The sequence below is a fragment of the Osmerus mordax genome, chromosome 4, assembly GCF_038355195.1.
Source record: "Osmerus mordax isolate fOsmMor3 chromosome 4, fOsmMor3.pri, whole genome shotgun sequence".
Lineage (NCBI taxonomy): Eukaryota > Metazoa > Chordata > Actinopteri > Osmeriformes > Osmeridae > Osmerus > Osmerus mordax.
The window spans coordinates 22,037,561-22,056,941 of NC_090053.1; the positions used below are offsets into that span (position 1 = coordinate 22,037,561).

Here is a 19,381-nt window from a genome sequence, read left to right on the forward strand (position 1 = left end):
CTGAAGCGAGACTATCTTGCCCCCCCCCCCCCCCCCCCCCCCCCACCGACATCTGTGGTTTGGTCTCTGCCCGGGTCATGACCAAGGATGTCTCCTGGCCAACACAATCTGCATAGGGTGAATCGGACTGATTGTGGCCTAGGTCGAGGGCGCCAACCCAGACCTACTCACACATTAACTTTCACCTACTAAAGATATCACCACCCCCCCACCCCCATCCAATGCCTTCGCCTGCTTGTTTCCCCAGGGTGGCTGGCGGGTCTGTGTCCAGCGCCTACCATGGCTGCAGGTCCAGATGCTGCTTGTCTACCCCCCCCCCCACTCCCCGTTGCAAGTCACGTGTTTTTGTAAATGTTGTTGTGCTTATGTGCTGAGGTTTTTGTCTGTTCCCACACTGTACTCCTCTAGGAGCATTGTCTGGGTGTTGCCTTTTTCTCTCCTCCTCTCTCCTCATGTTATGCTGTAACTTTCTAGTCTCGTCCTGTCTACCCCCTTGTCATGTTTGTGCATTAGAAACTGCAAGTGGCAGCTCGGATCTAAGATGGATTCGAGAGACCGCAGATAGAGTGCGGCTAGTTTGGTTTGTTAAACGTTTTAGATCAACACTTGTATTATTGTTTTTGTTGATTTTATGTAAAGCACTTTGAGCTGCAATTCTTGTATGAAAAGTGCTATATAAATAAAGTCTTACTTACTTACTTATCCAGAGACCTTCTCTGGATAAGAATCTCTCTGGATGAATGCATCCTGTATGTCATTAGACATGGCTGTGTTCTCCTGTGTCAAAGGTGCCCTAGTTTATAGAACCATGCGTTTCCAACCACTTACAGCCCATATGTAATTTTTGATTCAAATGTTGTTTATCAGGTTTGAGATCTTGTCGATTTCAATTGAGTCCTCTTAGTGAGTCATATCAATTGTAATCATTTTAAGATGTAACTGAATGCAAATATGATGTACAAAGACTCCAGCTGATCACATATTAATTAGATACACTTTGAAGAACTGCGGCCGGATGATGGAACTCCATTTAGAGTTGTGAATTTTATCGAGATTTTAAAGTATCGACCCCAACGCTTTTGCTGATCCAAGTGAATCTCTGGTGAATTAAATGGTACAATAAGCTTGGTCCTCCTAAGCAGGAAAGCAACACTTGCTGACTTCTAAACATTCATCAGAGACATCAGTAATCACTTGAGTCTTGCGATGTTGACGTTGATTGATTGCGATATTTTCTTTAAAGCTCTGTAAGATAATTTGATGCCGTGCCTGGCTCTACCGGGGCTACACGGTATAGTCAAAATCCATATAGTAGGCCAAATTCATACCGGTATATTTCTATACTGTTCATACCGCCCACCCTTAGTTCAGATCAGTTCTGTTCCGTTCAGATCAGTTCTGTTTCATCGGTCCTGTTCAGATCAGTCCTGTTGAGGACTGATCTACAGTTTGGTCCTCTGATCTACAAGCTTGGTCCTCCTAAGCAGGAAAGCAACACTTGCTGACTTCTAAACATTCATCAGAGACATCAGTAATCACTTGAGTCTAACCAGAACAGGCAGAGTGCTGGAATCCTCCCACAACTCCTCCAACTCTAACTCTGTGTTGTGACCTCTCTGTGACCTCTCTGTGACCTCTCTGTGACCTCTCTGTCAGGCTCCTCCAGCCACGGGAAGGTCAGATTCCTTCCTGCTTCAACAGCTGGTGTGAGGGAGAAAGCCCTAGTTATTAAAGGTGATTTATTGAATTACGGTCATTTGGAAATCAGTAGAGGCCTAAACTGTTCCTTTAGGACCGAGGCTGACTTCATTTAAGGGTTTAATTGATCAATAATGTGTGCCAAGGAAACAGCCCTGTGATTTAGTGCCTGGCTGCAGCTTGTTCTGCAGTGTTATGGACCTGTGATTTGAAAGGGACTGACTGCAGCCAGGCGTACTGGTGTATGAGAGGGTCTGACTGCAGCCAGGAATACTGGTGTAGGAGAGGGTCTTCAGCCAGGAGTACTGGTGTAGGAGAGGGTCTGACTGCAGCCAGCAATACTGCTGTAGGAGAGGTTCTGACTGCAGCCAGGAGTACTGGTGTAGGAGAGGTTCTGACTGCAGCCAGGAGTACTGGTGTAGGAGAGGTTCTGACTGCAGCCAGGAGTACTGGTGTAGGAGAGGGACTGACTGCAGCCAGGAGTACTGGTGTAGGAGAGGGACTGACTGGCCCTTAAAGGCCATCTTGCAGGTTAACCACCACTGTCGATTAATGGGTACATAAAGCACTCAAGATATGTATATCATTTAAGAAATCTCCAAATGGTGTTAAAGACCAGTTTTTGAAGGTTTTAGCATTAGCTAATTAGCGCAATTCGGCGATGACGTCACGTTGGGGAGACTCGGAGGAGAGTAGCCTCAGCCTAGTACTAGAACTATGGCGACTGACTGGGATGAGGAAGAGGTGGCAAGAACTACAATATGTATGATGGCCCGCAGCCGTATAATTTCGAACCTGTTAGACGTGAGAGGGAAAATGAGGAATTGCCGAGACCTGATGGACGTCAAAGCCAATTAAATGCATGGTCCTTTGGACAAGTAGCCTGCATTTACATTTCACTTTTCCATGCACAAAAGTCACTTGTCCGGGTAAAGATTGTGCCTTTGACCAACGAAGATGAGCTGTAATATTATACAAATGATAACAATTGATGTGTTATTAAAATTTTAATTTGTTACATTAAACATTTACACAATTTCTGCAGAATGAAATACTTTATATGTACTGTATTGCAGCTTCGTCCCAAGATCTCTTCAGACTATGCAGCTAATTTAATGCTCAACACTTGAACGGGGGCTTATTACTTGACTCTCTGGGACTCTGAAAGTGTGGTGTGGAGTGTGTAATATCTGTTACTGGGTTGGATCTCTAGTTGTGACAGGGGTTTATTACCTGTGGAGGGCTGGTGAACATTAACCCTTAGCCCCAGTATAACTACTGTGTTGTTGGAAGGGCATTGAACTCCTCTTGCAACATCCGCTTGACCATGAAGACTTCATGCAGTTGGTTCATGTTACATTTACATTTAGTCATTTCAGTCAAACAACATGTTCAGTTGTTTGTTGTGCAACAGTGGGTCCATCTGTTTTACATGTGCTCTCAACATCTTAATCAAATTTCTTGTTGAATCTGTAAATGATTCCAAATTTTTCAGCACAGGCTTGGGATGGGACTATGGGACTATGGGACAAGGGCTCATGTTGTTTATTTCTGACATCACACTGTTTTGATTGTAGTAGTTAAGGGTGCTCTTTTAAAAAGTACTCTATTTTCTGATCTCATCAGGGGATTTGGCCTGTTATGAAGAGTTTCACAACTAGGTTAAATACATTTTATTAAAGGAACAAAAAACTTACATTGATTTATCTATCTAACGATGATAAAATCTAGGCCCTTTGCATTTCTGGAATGTTTTACAGTAGATGATTGTCATGGATTCTGCCTGTTTCACACCGCATTACAAACCACCAGTTGAGTCTCAATAAGACATGCCTAGCTCTTAAAGTTGTAGTTGAGTTACGACAAGTTGCAAGTCTCATATCTTAGACTTGTGGAATTCCAGTGACTGTCGACTCAACTCTCCAGCATTCAGCTTGAAACATGCCTGGAAGCAGTTTTATTGAAGCCTAATTAGAGCACTTGTCTGTGAATAGGATCTTTAATCCACTGCTTTTAAAACATGGGCCTATATTTTGAGCCTGAGATACCTTTCAGTAAGAACACTTTGAAGGAACAAGCTTTCACCTAACGAGCCAAAGTGCAGGCAAACGCCCATGAGACAGAAATGACTTTCCGTCGTGTAAATAAGATAAATAACATAGGTCCATTTAGTATGTGTGATAAAAGAGCAAGCTATAGATCTGTTTTATAGGAAAGGTAACCTTAAATGACTTATTTTGTGATCTAGCGCTATATTAAAAAAAAGGCGGTAACATACCGCCTGTACCTCTTCTAAAACATTTTGGTAAATCAAAGCTAAACGTAGGCTAATAACATGTGCGTTGCACTTTCTTAACTAAAGCTAACTATCTACCGTTTCGGGGAAAAAAACTTGCGCTGTGGGGGCCGTCGGAAATATTTAGAACTCACACATCTAAAGGTTAAATCTTAAAAGAAAAAGAAACACTGGCTGAACATTTCTGATCCAGTCAGTAGCCTAACAGAAACAGTATGGCACTGACACGGGAGTCAGGTGGCTGAGCGGTGAGGGAGTCGGACTAGTAATCCGAAGGTTGCCAGTTCGATTCCCGGTCATGCCAACTGACGTTGTGTCCTTGGGCAAGGCACTTCACCCTACTTGCCTCGGGGGAATGTCCCTGTACTTACTGTAAGTCGCTCTGGATAAGAGCGTCTGCTAAATGACTAAATGTAAATGTAAATGACACAGCCATAGTGATCCTACTGTATGTGTATCACCAAGGGGCATCATATATTTTGTGATGAACGCAGTTACTGCTTGAGTAATGTAGCAGAGCCAACAGACAAACCACGTACCATCACACCTTTCCCCTACCCCAACAAGGAGAAAGGGGGTTTTCCCCCTTGTCCTTATCTCCAGAGCAGGAGCTTCAAAGCTTCTGGCCCAGCATGGGGTCAGAAGGTAGACCAAAATGGCCTTACAGTATGGAGACAAAGGATTTTAAGGAAGAACTAACTTTTCTGGATTTACAAACATATTCTCAAGGACTACATGGCTCATGGACACTATTTCAATGACAGTAGTTGATGTGTTATAATGTATGCTTTCCCATTAATGCTGTGTTGATATAATTTGATGTTTTAATGTAACTTCCTTTCCTGTTATGATAAATCAGTCAATCTTGATATCAAAATGATTCGAATCTACAAACTGTTATATTTTGAAGTATAAGCAATACATGGACATTTGAAATAGCTGAACTCTGAAAAGTTATCAACCACTTCACACCCATACGTCAATCTCAGGATGGACGCCCAAGTGGGAGTAACTGACCAGTCAAAGAGTTCACCTCCAAAAGGATACCCCCTTTCGCAAGGATTATAAATCCTCGACGCACAAGCAATCCTGGCTTTTTCGCAAGGATTCACCGGAAGTGTTCGCGACACATCTGACCTATCCTTCTCAATCAGCAACTCACTGGACCACTAGGAAATTGAACAAAAGATTCCTTTGCTCTAACCGTTTGACAACGACGAACGGAACTTTTCTTCTTCAAACTGACAACAGTAACTGCGATATTGCTACATTTCTTACTTGTGAACATTGACATATTGTGATTTAATTTGTTACGTTTGATTTTAGTTTGCAAATGATTTAACCTAACTTTCGTTAGGATTAGTTAACATACTCTCCCATTGTTCTCCAGAAGCCTATCTCTCTCTCTCTCCCTTCCCCCTCCCCACGCGCTCTCAACCTACCATCTTGTACCAACCCTCATCATAGTTTAGGACCTACTGTATACAGCTCAACTCAACTCACTCTCAACTAACCTATAATTTCTCTGGTATTTGTTCATTATAATTACATTTCCTTAAATAAATCATTGTTTATAATACTCGCGTTATCCCTCACGTTATCTGATCTGCTCTACTTTCATAGAAATTCACTACTTAAGATTGGACTGATTATTACGAAGGCTATTATTCAATAAGGTTTCCTCTGTCCCTTTAACAAATAAGAGGTTGTGCCCCCAAGAACTACATACTTTATTATAAATTAAGTATTGCTAATCTTGTACATGAATATGGAGTTAGGCTTTGAAACATTTCGATCAGTGATCCTGTCGGGTGTTATTTGGCTTATTTGACACATTGGTGTTCAGCATTTTAGCTATGCATCGTACATGGCTTTGTGGTGTTTTTTTAGGGCCGAATTAGGTTGGTAGTGTTGCCCCGTGAGGTAGCAACGTTAGCCAGGCAGGTTTTGCACAATACTTGACACTGTGCAGTATATTTTTTAAAAGCAAAATTGGCAAAGTGTCTGTAGTGTCAGGTTCTGTCGAGCCTGAGGCCATCGTACAGGTCAAGGTAAAGTGTAACGTGCAAAGTTGATCCTTCGTCTGCAAACTGCGTTACACTCGCGTGTCACGTGACCAAAGTAAAATCGCAGCCGCTGCGATTACAAAATCTTGTTTTGTCACATTGCAAATGCAATTAATTGTTCAGCCCTACTGTGGAACATTCAAAACATTTCAAATATGCTCACTTAACTAATGTTAATACAGGGATTACGGAGTCAATACTGTCTCATGAACAGTTAAGTTGCTATAGTCGTGTGTGCTGATCACACGGATGACGGAAGGGAAATGTCCTCCTGTCTTTCAGGTTAGATGCAGGGAAGTTTCAGTGGCCTGGGCTCAGCTGAGATCAGCGCTCTGGTGGAGTCTCCTGTAAATTCTCCATAGCTGCGCTTCACACTTCCGGCAAAATCAATCTGGCAACTTGTCAGGTTTGTGGAGGCAGGCTTGTCCGGGGGCCCAGAGCCCTGCTGCAGTGTGTAAACGGCCTGGAAATGATCTGTGACATGGCGGCCGGGACTGCACGCTCCCTCTCTGAGAACCTATTACCCAGGGGGGCTCTCATCCTGCCTGCCAAGTCGCTTTTTCCCCCTTTTTCTCTCCCAGACTCATCCACTGATCATGATGGAGTGAACTGTGATGTGTTCAGACTGCCCTGCTTTATTCATATGTATATGCGCCACGGGAATCGAGATGAAAGCAGTAGGAAATGTTTCATTTCTTTCCTCTGCTGCTTATCTGGCAGCACAAGGGGTGATATGAAAGTGTTTCTCTGTAGAGGTCTGCACAGTGTGTGGCTTGGACCTGAGTCCCTGCTGACCCAAACAGCACCGGTCTGCTGCGACCAGATAGAGTAGGGACTGTCTGGGTGCGAGGCTGGGTGCGAGGCTGGGTGCGAGGCTGGGTGTGGGCGGTATACCGGTATGAACGCAAATACCGGTATGGCGTTGTGCCATGATATGGATTTAGCCATATAAATATTTAGCCATGATATGGATTTAGCCATATCATGGTATCACAATATATTATTAAATGTATTAAGTAAAGTGTTTCTGTTTGGTATAAAATATAAGTCAAGTGATACAGCCTAGTGGGATAGTTCAAATTTGTATATTTAACAAAAGAAACATTCAAGCATGGATGCTGCACGCATTGTGCCAGCCAATGAAAGTCAACAAACACTGTGTACTCTGTAAGTTGTGTCGTCAAATTGTGCTAGCCAAAGATGGAAACACCAGCAATCTTTTTCACCACCTGAAAGCCATGCATGTGCGCGAATATGAACAATCTACCAGAATGCGTTTTTTAGTTAGAATTGCGAAAAAAATGTTGTAGGCAAACAGAGTCGAGTATTAAGCCATGTAATACTTTATCTAGCTCAATACAAATATTGAACCAACTGTTCTTGTTATCCCATAAACGTACTGTTGAAAGTACGTTATCAAGACTAGGGACATTTTTTCCATCTTCTATCGTACAGGCTTTCATCACGACTGGCATGATGCAAAATTGGGGTCTGTTGCCATGGATACTCTTGTGGAAACAGTTCTTTTTTGGCCCGGCGTTATTGAAATGACAAATTACTGTTGGAATTCACTCCCCTTCCAGAGGGAAAAGCTTTGCTGCTCTCTTGTACATGAAATATTGATTCAGTGAGAGAGAGGTGTGAATGCTGAAGAATAGAGCGCTGTGGATGAATTGGGAAATCATTTACTAGAACATCACCTTTTCAAATTTCCCTACAGTCCGTCAGCAGCCCACTTGGGCATTCGGCGAAGCGAACACCACACTCCAGACCAGAGAAGGCTAATCCTTCATTAAAATATTTAAAACAATATCCATGAACTAATTGTAGCGTAGGCAAAATGCCAGTTCCCCTTGGCAGGTTAACTGGGCTATTGTGAGCCAACCCCAGGACAGGATTTGATAAATGATGCTGATCCAAACAGACACACAAGGGCATCGAAGCTTTTACCCTGGCATGGGCTGTGAACCCTCTTACTGTGCTCTTTCTGTTAAGTACAGATAGTGTTACTGTGTTGTCTGATTCTTCTGAAGTGACTACCAGGGCAACATGGCCTCCCCAGACAGTACAGCTGCCTCCCCAGCCCTGGCCAGGCCACACAGAGGTTCACCTGCAGCTGCTAGGTTGGCGGCTGGAGGTGGCAGCCGCAATGGGCTGATGGTAAAACCTGGTGACTTACTAGCCTGGCAGGTGTCCTAGGGGCTGCATGGGAGCTGCCTGTCTCCCCTAATGAGAGCTGAAGAATGCCGGCGGGCGAAGCTACCTGTTTGGGCTTAGTGAGTGTTGGCTAGCAGGCTTGCTGGCAGCCTCAGTCAATAGCAGAGCAGTCCATAGCAGAGCAGTCCATAGCAGGGGAGTCAGAGCCGGGAGTCAGAGCCTGGAGTCAGTGCCACAGGGCTGAGTCTGCCCTCTTAGGTCTCCAAACGCTCTCTCAGGAGGAGGGGGAAAAGACCCAGAAGGGAAGATAAAAACAGCTGCAGTGCTTTCATCTAATGTAACACTTAATCTAACCGAGAGGAAGTGCTGCCCCCCCCCCCCCCCCCCCGGCCTCTTCAGAGCTCTCTCTGATTCACACACAGCCTGTCACTTTCTCTCAGCCAGCAGGCTTTGAAACCCATTCTTTATTTGAGATCCTCAATTACTTTGCAGTGAAGGGGGAATTAAAACTAAAAGACAGCGCTGCAGACAAGCAGAGAGACTCCTCAATGGGGTCAGAGTTCTCTGTGTAATCTCTTGTTTTCTCCTGCTGCTCGTCATGGTGCCTGTTTTCTCGCTGGTTTCTTAAAGCACCGAAGAGAGGCTGTAAGAACTGCAGTAGGAATCGATCTGACCCCCCGTCTGTCATCTCCCTCCTTCGCTGCTTCATTTTCCCTCCACGTTTCTCATCAGATGGAGGCAACCGCTGTGAATGCCTGTGTTAATTAGGCCCTTCGTGTGGAGGGAGGGGCTGGGGGCCTGCCTGCCTGCCCAGGCTCACTGCTGCCTCCCCTCCCTGTTCACTCCTACGGCTCACTGGCATGTGGCAGGGAAAGCTAAATGAGTTTAGAGACGTTATTTACAGAGCAGAAGCAGCCCAGCCTGCCGCCAGGGTTTCTGTGACTGACTGGAGTGGCGAGGCCATGCTTCAGCGCAGCTCGCTGCAGAGCCCTGCTCGCTGCAGAGCCCTGCTCGCTGCAGAGCCCTGCTCTCTGCAGAGCCCTGCTCGCTGCAGAGCCCTGCTCGCTGCAGAGCCCTGCTCGCTGCTGAGCCCTGCTCGCTGCAGAGCCCTGCTCGCTGCAGAGCCCTGCTCGCTGCAGAGCCCTGCTCTCTGCTGAGCCCTGCTCTCTGCTGAGCCCTGCTCTCTGCTGAGCCCTGCTCGCTTCTTAGCCCTGCTCGCTTCTTAGCCCTGCTCGCTGCTGAGCCCTGCTCGCTGCTGAGCCCTGCTCGCTGCTGAGCCCTGCTCGCTGCTGAGCCCTGCTCGCTGCTGAGCCCTGCTCGCTGCTGAGCCCTGCTCAGAATAGATTAAATAAATGCCAGGCTTTTGCTACATCATGGTATTCTAGCGGGAATCTTTTTCCATAGAGGTACGGTGGATAAAAAGGAATGATCTGCCAGAATGGGATGTATTAAAAGGAAAATGTTTGATGTGGAGAGATCAGTGGAACGAAACGTGTGCCATATGCTTGTGAAAGCTCTGGAGCGTAGCCCAATTACTGTACATACAAGCACACACGAACACAGACTTTGTTGTAAAGTGGAGGTGGCATGCTCAGAGAGCAAAAACAGGCAACCTTCTCACCACGGCTGTTGTCAAAACTATCTCCAAGCGGCCTCCACATCAATGACAGTTGAGTGAGGCATCTTACTTTTGTGCCAAGGACAACATCTGTCTGTAAGATCTTTCATATCCTACCTTTTTTTTGGGGGGGGGGGGGGGGGGGGGGGGTTCAGCAGAGTCTAGTTGCTAAGGCAACTCTACACTGCTGTTATTTTCAATACTCGTCTCCATCCAAAGCTCTTTTCTAGTTGTGGAAATCCTATGTCAGATGAGTAGAAGTACTAGCCTAAGTTATTGAAGCAAAATACCTTGTCTTTGAACAGGTTTATGCAGTCAAGCGATGTTGTGATTTTGAGACGACACACCTCTGTCATGAACATTCCCTGGTGGGAAGAGGAGAAGTGCTTAGGTCGTTGCTGCCTGTCAATCAGGATTTGTGTTGCCTCAGTAACAAAGTGAAGAATGATTTGTGTTGCTGATCGTTCCAGGGAGAGTTGAGGGGAACCCTGCAGATATAATAATGGGTAAAGAAATTGTCAGTCACTCTTCTTCTCCTCCTGTAGTCATGAAGGGCTTCATGTCAGCTCTTTAGACTTCTTCTCCTCCTGTAGTCATGCAGGGCTTCATGTCAGCTCTTTAGACTTCTTCTCCTCCTGTAGTCATGCAGGGCTTCATGTCAGCTCTTAAAACTAAAGCCGTGCCTGTGTATATGTATTTCTCATGAGATCATTGTCTCCATTGCCTGGTGCTGCTCGACGTGTTCACACGATCCATCGCTCTGTGCAAGACGCCCGAAGGGTGTGCTCCTAGGGCTGAACGATTAATTGAATTTGCGATAATATCGCAATGTGAGAAAACGAGATTTAGTAATCGTAAAGGCTGCGATTTTACTTTGGTGCATGTTACACTTTACCTTGACCTGTACGATGGCCTCAGGCTCGACAGAACCTGACACTACAGACACTTTGCCAATTTTGCTATTGAAAAAGATGCTGCGCAGTGTCAAGTATTGGGCAAAACCTGCCTGGCTAACGTTGCTACCTCACAGGGCAACACCACCAACCTAATTCGGCCCTAAAAATACACCACAAAGCCATGTATGATGCATAGCTAAAATGCTGAACACCAATGTGTCAAATAAGCCAAATAACACCAGACAGGATCACTGATCGAAATGTTTCAAAGCCTAACTCCATATTCATGTACGAAATTACTCAAGCAGTAACAGCTTTCATCACGAAAGATATGATGCCCCTCGGTGATACACATACAGTAGGGTCACTATGGCTGTCAGAGCCATTATGTTTCTGTAAGGCTACTGACTGGATCAGAAATGTTCAGCCAGTGTCTCTTTTTCTTTTAAAATTTAACCTTTAGATGCGTGAGTTCTAAATATTTCCGATGGTCCCTACAGTTTTTTCCGAAACGGTAGCTAGCTAGCTTTAGTTCAGAAAGTGCAACGCACATGTTATTAGCCTACGTTTAGCTTTGATTTACCAAAATATTTTCAAAGAGGTACAGGCGGTATTAAGGTTTTCCTTAATTTTTCTGAACTTTGTGTGTTATTTTGCTGACTGGTGATCTGTAGTATATATCTATATTTATTAATAATAAATAATATAATAATCGCATATTAAATCGCAATTGAAATATTAGTCAAATTAATCGCAATTAGCTTATTTTCCGAATCGTTCAGCCCTATGTGCTCCTGTATTTTTGTATGCCCTTTGACTGGTTAGCTCCTGCGATTCCCACACAGCAGAAGTCTAGTAGTTAGCTAGCTATGCAATTTACTGGGGCTTGGTCTGAATCTAGGAGCAAAACGGAGCACAGCTGCCAGGGTATATGCAGGTAGCAACGCTAGTGCTAAATAACTATTTAGGTGGTCGGCTCCATGACGCCGGGTAAGTAGGGCTCGTGAGACTGCTCACCAAAAGAACGAAGGGGAACCCACTTGTCTGGCACATTAATACACATTAAGTTTGTAGGTACCTAGCGAAAAGTAGCCTCAACTTTCCTAGACTTTTAGCTACGGTACTAATGCTGAGGGCTCGCTGATATCACTGTCTGTCTTACTAGAACGGCATATCCAAGGTGTTTCTTGGGTCAAAATGGGTCTTCGGTGCTCCAAAAAAATAAATAATGTATATATATTTTTTTTTTCACAATTTTTTGCTTTGTAGCTAGCAGGGGAAGAATACAAACAACGAAAATCACCAGTTAACTTGATTTAAATTTGCAATAACTATAGACTTACACAATAACAGGCTTAAATGAACTGACAACATAAGTTATACGACTTACAGTTCTCAAGGACGCACACACGCAATCTCAACTGCGGTGTGAAGCGCGTGTCCGTGCAATTCTCCGACATGCACTCAAACAATCACTGCTGATAGACCGTCAAAAATTTTGTACAGCCTGATTTCTGATACCGTGGCGGCAGAAATGTAGCCATAGAGGAAACACTGCACTATTTATTATCATTCCAGGTTAAGAATACCAATGGAGGCTGCATTGGAAATCGTAAATCAAACTTTTCTCAGCATTTTGAGTGGAAATTTCATTTGCATTTGTACAGGTGGATTCGTGCATGTCGGACTGGCCCTCGCAGCGGAACGACAGTTTAGTGGCCACTCTGTCCATTCACGCACCTCACAGTTGCGTATTGATTAGACAAGAAGACACGCTTATCAACTCGATTACTATTGATCAAAACAGAACGAGGGTTCGGCTGTAGCCTACTTGAAACATACTATTGAGAACATTCGCTGACATGCATTGCACCCGTGATGAACACAGTTTTTTTTTTTTTTGCACACTTTTTTTTGCCTTTGGCGCTCGGGATTTATCATTGGCGCTCGGGAAAACGGCTTTGGCGCGCACCAAAATTTTCTCTATGCAGGAAAATCCCTGGTTTCTATGCGTCGTTGCTTACGTGTGCTGACGTTGTGACCATATGGTTGTGACTGTGTGTGTATGTGAGAAAGATGCCTGAGTGACAGAGAGACAGAAGAAGAGCAGCTGATCGAATACGCTGCATGTTTTAAATAGCGGAAAAAATAAACGCACTATGTGGTGGCCGGTGTTGACACAAATTAGTCTGTGTGGGAAACACTGCTTGAGAGTTCGGTCAGGAGGCTGTTTCTGGAAGGAATGATGAAACAAACTGACATTTTGTAATCATGTCGTAATCATTTCATTTACATTTAGTCATTTAGCAGACGCTCTTATCCAGAGCGACTTACAGTAAGTACAGGGACCTTCCCCCCGAAGCAAGTAGGGTGAAGTGCCTTGCCCAAGGACATAACATCATTTGGCATGGCTGGGAATCGAACTGGCAACCTTCAGATTACTAGCCCGACTCCCTCACCGCTCAGCCATCTGACTCCACTAATCATGTGCGATCCCGCTGAAATCCTCAGACTACGGTTCGTTTAATCAAGTCTGGAATTAGTGGCTGTTCACCAGAAAGGCAGTTCTCAGATTAGCTCTAGCGTTCTGTTTTAAGGCTTCAGAATAAACCTACAGGGTCATTTAGAGTCAGAACTTTAGCGGGTAAGTTCTTAATGTTAAGGTGTCTGGCAGCTCATGCCTGTGTCCCAGCTCTGGCAGGATTCCTGGTGGCTTTGTGTCAGCGTAAATCTTTGTGCTGGGGGTTGTGTTTGGCGGGAACTGAAGCAGATCTGTTGGCCCGGGCTGTGTGACTAACTGAAGGCTTAGACCAGACTACTGGAGTTATTCTCCCCTGTCTGACCATCTGGTTTCTCAGCCAATCAAACTTCGCCAGGGCATGTCACTGTCCAGCGAGCCTCAGCCAATCAAGCTTCGCCAGGGCATGTCACTGTCCAGTGAGCGCCCACAACAGGGCTGAGCGGCGACACTCAGAAGCACACACACACACACACACACACACACCTCAGGCTGATCCAGTCTTTAAACACATCCTATCTTCATCTTGTTATTTGTGTCATGACATGTACACCAGAATCAAAAAATATTTTGGCACCAAAGTATTTATATTTTCGTCTGCCTAGTTGATGGACCAGGAGGCCATGTCCTTGCTTTGTTTAAGCTCATATGTGAATCAGATGTGTTCATGTCTCAAACAGCCTTACCCTCCTCATTGTTAGAAATGAATGGGATCATTGAATTGTAGTTTAGCTTCTCACACATTGCCAAGGGTTTAATTAGCATGTGTGATAAGTCAATAATGACATGACAGCCTGTTTTACAGCTTACACACGAAACTGTGTCAGGGAGGGGAAACTCACCCCTCCTTTTCCACCTCTCTCTCTCTGTCTACTGTCTGAAAGGCATTGTGTGGAGGTTCAGGGAGGCTGAAGAGAGGTGTGAAAGAGATGCTGCTTTTCCGACACACAAGTAGTTTTCGACCCAGTGTTGGGAAAAGGCTTGAGATCGTCTCAAAGGTGTCCTTGTGCCGCTGACTTGATGCCTGGTTAAAACATGCTTTGATATTATAATTTGGAAAGTTTACAAAAATTCCCAGAAAATCACACGAGAACAGATCTTTTTTGCAGCTCCTAAAAAACGAAATCAGTAGTATGTTTATTCCACCTACATATTTTAAGTGTCAGTATTGTCAAAAGTGCATCATGGGCAGTGATTAGTTTTGTGGCACATGGTGCCTCTCTGCTCTCTCTGACCCTGGTTTCTAGACTAGTCAGTGTTCATCACGGGCGCCCCCCTAATATAATGGTAGGGGAAACACTGGGGTTGAAGGAGAGCAGGTGTGGCACAAGTCATGTGGCTGGTGTGTTCTCCAACCTGGGACCCTAGTCATCACCACCATATCAGACATAAAAGAATGTGTTCCGTTAAGTTACCATTAGCTACCATCACACTACATACAAGGCCCAAGGAAAATATGTTTCAAGCTAACGATAACCCAATTCTCTCATGTTTAGCTCACATACTATGTTGCTACGCTAAACGCATCATCAGTGTGACCGTGGCAGCATTCTCTAACCATGTGTTGTCTGGTTTGCAGGCCAAGATGTGGGTGAGCGGGCAGGTGGAGAGACAGCCCTGAGTGCGAGCGTGTCCTCTGAGGAGGCCGACCCCCGGGGCACAGCTGGGCCGCTGGCACTAAGATGTCCCTAAGCAGTGTCACTGCAGGAGGGAAAGGTGTGGACTCAAACGCAGTGGACACTTACGACAGCGGTGATGAGTGGGACATCGGTGTTGGAAATCTGATCATTGACCTTGACGCCGACTTGGAGAAAGACAAACTAGAGATGTCGGTCAGTAAGGATGGCGGGGGGCTGGCGGGCCCTGCTGCTGCGGGGGCCGCGCTCCCCGAGAACATTACCTTTGTTACCCCCGTACCCTCTGGCCAGGGGAAGGATGTCAAACCCAGATCTAAGCGCAGTAAGAACTGTAAGGACAGTGGCAAGGCCTCGGCCTCAGACGGGGCCAAGAAGGACCCCCAGGTGCGCCCCAACGCCGACCCCCCCGCCCCCACTGCCCCCCCCGCGGCCCTGGGGCCGCCAGCAGCCGCCAGCACCGGAAAGGGACCCGAGAAGAGCAGCAAGGCCTCGCGCACGCAGCCCTGCGGGAGGAAGGAGAGGGACGGGGCTGCTGGGAAAACTAAGAAGGAGAAAGGGGAGGTAGTTGCCGCTGGGGTGGCTAACGCTGAGAAGGAGTCTGGGGCCCCCGTCCTCCCCTTCGAGGGCTCGCTGAACACAGACTTGGTTGCGGCCGAGCAGGTTGGGAATATGACCGTAGATGCCACAGGGGTTGTGGCGCTGGTGGCCATTAAGAGTGAGCCTGAAGACATGGACAGCTCGGAGTGCAGGGACGTGAAAAAAGTGAAGAGTGAAAAGGTAATCTCTCTCTCTCTCCCTCTGTCTCTCTCTCTCTCTCTCCCTCTCTCCCTCTGTCTCTCTCTGTCTCTCTCTCTCTCTAAGAGTTCTTGTTCAGGTGCTTTGTTGATCCGCTGGAACGAGCTTGTTTTGATAATGGAGGATGTCTTTAGTTTACACAGCGATGGAAATAACACGTGCATGTCTATCTCATAACAAGGACCTGTTCCTTGGAATAAATCTGTAACGGCGGTATTGATACATGCAACAACTTCAATACTGAACAGCTCTACATTAAAATTTACATTTAGTCATTAAGCAGACGCTCTTATCCAGAGCGACTTACAGTAAGTACAGGGACATTCGCCCGAGGCAAGTAGGGTGAAGTGCCTTGCCCAAGGACACAACATCATTGCACGGCCAGGAATCGAACTGGCAACATTCTGATTAATAGCCTGATTCCCTAACCGCTCAGCCATCTGACTCCCTGATCTCTGACTTCCTTAGCTCTACTCCACTGATCAAAGTGCAGATCTATTGTACGGCTAAATAAGCTCTGTTGTGTTTTTCTAAGGTCTTCCATTGTGGGTGTGTTTAGTCTGGAGCATGGGGTCACTGCCAGTACTGTCTGTAACTCTGTAGAAAGTTCTAGTGGGTCAGGGTTAGTTCCAGTGGGTTAGGGTTAAATATAGTGGGGTAAGGTTAGTTCTAGTGGGTTAGGGTCAGTTCTAGTGGGTCAGGGTTAGTTCTAGTGGGTTAGGGTTAGTTCTAGTGGGTTAGGGTTAGTTCTAGTGGGTTAGGGTTAGTTCTAGTGGGTAGGGCTGTCCCCACTCAGTCGAATAGTCGTTTGTTTGGTCGATATGCTCTTGGTCGACAAAGATTTTTTTAAGTCGAGCTGCCGGTGTTACCGTTTTCCCTTTAGTTAATCTGTGTTTTGATTTTTTTTTTTGCGCACGGCACATGAGCACAATTGTAGCTGTTAGCCTAAACTCTACCATACTGTATCTACAATTGGTATTATTAATCCTTTAGGCAAAATGGCAAAGAAATCTGTGGTATGGAAGCATTTTATCAAAGTACCGGGTGACTCAAAACATGTTGAATGCACACTCTGCCAACAACGGTTTATATTCCATAGTTCAACGTCGACTATGATGTAGCCTACCACTTGAAAACCGTAAATTGGCCACTGGATCATTATTTTACAGTGTGTAGAATATAGACTAGGATTTCTATGTTTCAGAAAGCCTACAGCCTAGTTTTCGATTTGAGAGACCGCACGCTTTCAACAATTATGTTGGCTTTGGATGTGCTAAGTTGTTAGACTCTTGTTACTAGTCAAATAGCTGGTTCTGTATATACGTATGTATAATCAAAGACATAAAGCAAGATTGCAGGTTTATTCCCTAAATTTACAATTTAAATAATCTAGGTTAAAGATATCACATCAAATCGAATAACATTATCTTCTCAAAAAACAAAATCTTTCTCTGTTGCACCGTTCCCCACTCGGCTTCTAGTAAGTTCGCATGCTGCACTTCCAGGCAGTGATCAGTGCGCTCTGATGATTTGCATGTTAAACAAACAATATTTGTAATTTGTAGGCTAGTACATTGTAAGAGATAATAAATAATAATCAATCAGGCATTTTTTATTATATCGGCATTCGGTAACAACAGGACTTCTGACACAAGGCTTATTACTAGTAGCCTAATAGCAAATTTGATAGCGGCTGAATCTGGAATGTCCAGCAGCTACATTGAGTCAGATCGGCAAAATGTTTGTACATTTATGTTTGTCTAGTATCTTCCTTCTTCCGTATGTATTTCTTTCAGATTATCTCTTAAAACAGTGAGGTAAAACATCACACAAAATGGTTTGATTAAAAACATTGTGACATTTATAGAAAAAAAAAATAGATTAGTCGATTTTCAGAAGTGTTTAGTCGAGTCTTAGTCGTCAAAAAGAAAATCTTAGCGGGGACAGCCCTACTAGTGGTTTAGGGTTAGTTAGTTCTAGTGGGAGATTCTGGTGTGGGGGGAAGGGGTGGGGGGAAGCCAATAGTAGGGAAGACAGGAAGCCCTTCAGACCGGGACCAGGAAGTCCTGTGACAAAAGGCTCAAATATCCAGATTCTACTGAGAACAACCCAGACACAATCCATCATGTCAGACCTCTGGAAGGGTTAGGCTGTTATACTGGACCGCTCACAGGAAATGCAAATGACACTGTAAAAGAAAAATTAACAAATCTGATTCTTAATTTCACAGAATATACTCATCTTTGGAAGCATAGTAGAGGATAATGAAGTTCTTCTGAATTAAGATATCAGCACTTGACATTGCTAATGTTTCAGATACCTCAAACTAAGGCTGAACGGTTTTGGAAAGAATTATAATTGCGATTATTTAAGCGTTTTTTTGTTTTACATTTACATTTATGCATTTAGCAGACATTTTTATCCAAAGCGAATTCCAAGAGAGAGCTTTACAAAAGAGCATAGGTCACTGATCATAACAACGAGATAGCCCCAAACATTGCGAGCAGCCAAAACATGAAACATACATGGTGGAAAACCAAATAAGTGCCAAAGGGAAGAACCATACGAGCATGCAGTTAAACAAGTTACAATTGAACAACATGAAGCTCCCCACAAGAGTGCATGAGTGTACCTGTAGAAAAAAAAAGTATCAACATTAAAATATTTCACAGCGAGTACAAGAATTTGAAACCGTTACAACTAACCAACAAGAGCAACAAGTCTCTCAATACGAGTCATTGTGATCCTGGAGGAAACTAACATCAGGTCCAGCAAAGCATTCCTAAGTGGCGTTGTACTCCCGGAACAAGTGCGTCTTGAGCCTTTTCTTGAAGGTGGGGAGACAGTCAGTGTCTCTGATGGAAGTGGGGAGTTGATTCCACCATTGGGGGGCCAGACTTTGCCCAGTTTTGATTTTTATGTTCTGTAATATTCACCAGAGACGGGCGACTAACTGTATAGTATGACGTATACAGTTATAGATACCAGTGTTTCCCCTACCATTATATTAGGGAGGCGTCCCGGCCCCCCCAACTACACCCCCCGCCCCCCCCCTGGAAGGTCAATTTAATAATGAAATTATTAATAATGATTTTTTTTTTTATGTTTATATATATATATATATATATATATATATTATAGCGCCCGATCACAAAATAAGTCATTTAAGGTTACCTTTCCTATAAAACAGGTCTATAGCTTGCTCTTTTATTAAACAAACTAAATGGCCTTATGTGTTTTATCTTATTTACAGGATGGCGTGTCATTTCTGTCTCTACATGGTCGCCTGCCAACATAACACACAAAGTTCAGAAAAATTAAGGAAAACATTTGGTGTATCAAAGCTAAACGTAGGCTAATAAAATGTGCGTTACACTTTCTTAACTAAAGCTAGCTACCGTTTCGGAGAAAAAAAACTTGCGCTGTGGGGGCAGTCGGAAATATTTAGAACTCACGCATCTAAAGGTTAAATCTTAAAAGAATAAGAAACATTGTCTGAACATTTTTTATCCAGTCAGTAGCCTAACAGAAACAATGGCACTGACAGCCATAGTGATCCTACTGTATGTGTATCACCGAGGGGCATCATATCTTTCGTGATGAACGCTGTTACTGCTTGAGTAATTTCGTACATGAATATGGAGTTAGGCTTTGAAACATTTCGATCAGTGATCCTGTCGGGTGTTATTTGGCTTATTTG

General features: G+C 44.5%; 1 protein-coding gene across 2 annotated transcripts in view; it reads left to right on the forward strand.

Moving 5' to 3' along the window:
- Window positions 1-19,381, forward strand: part of znf609a (zinc finger protein 609a) — a 93,325-nt gene that overhangs the window by 13,917 nt on the left and 60,027 nt on the right. For both annotated transcript variants that reach the window (XM_067234581.1, XM_067234580.1), the window contains exon 2: window positions 14,829-15,663. In XM_067234581.1, the coding sequence (XP_067090682.1) occupies window positions 14,932-15,663 (732 nt within the window). In that variant the 5' untranslated portion in view covers window positions 14,829-14,931. The remainder of the gene's footprint in view (window positions 1-14,828; window positions 15,664-19,381) is intronic.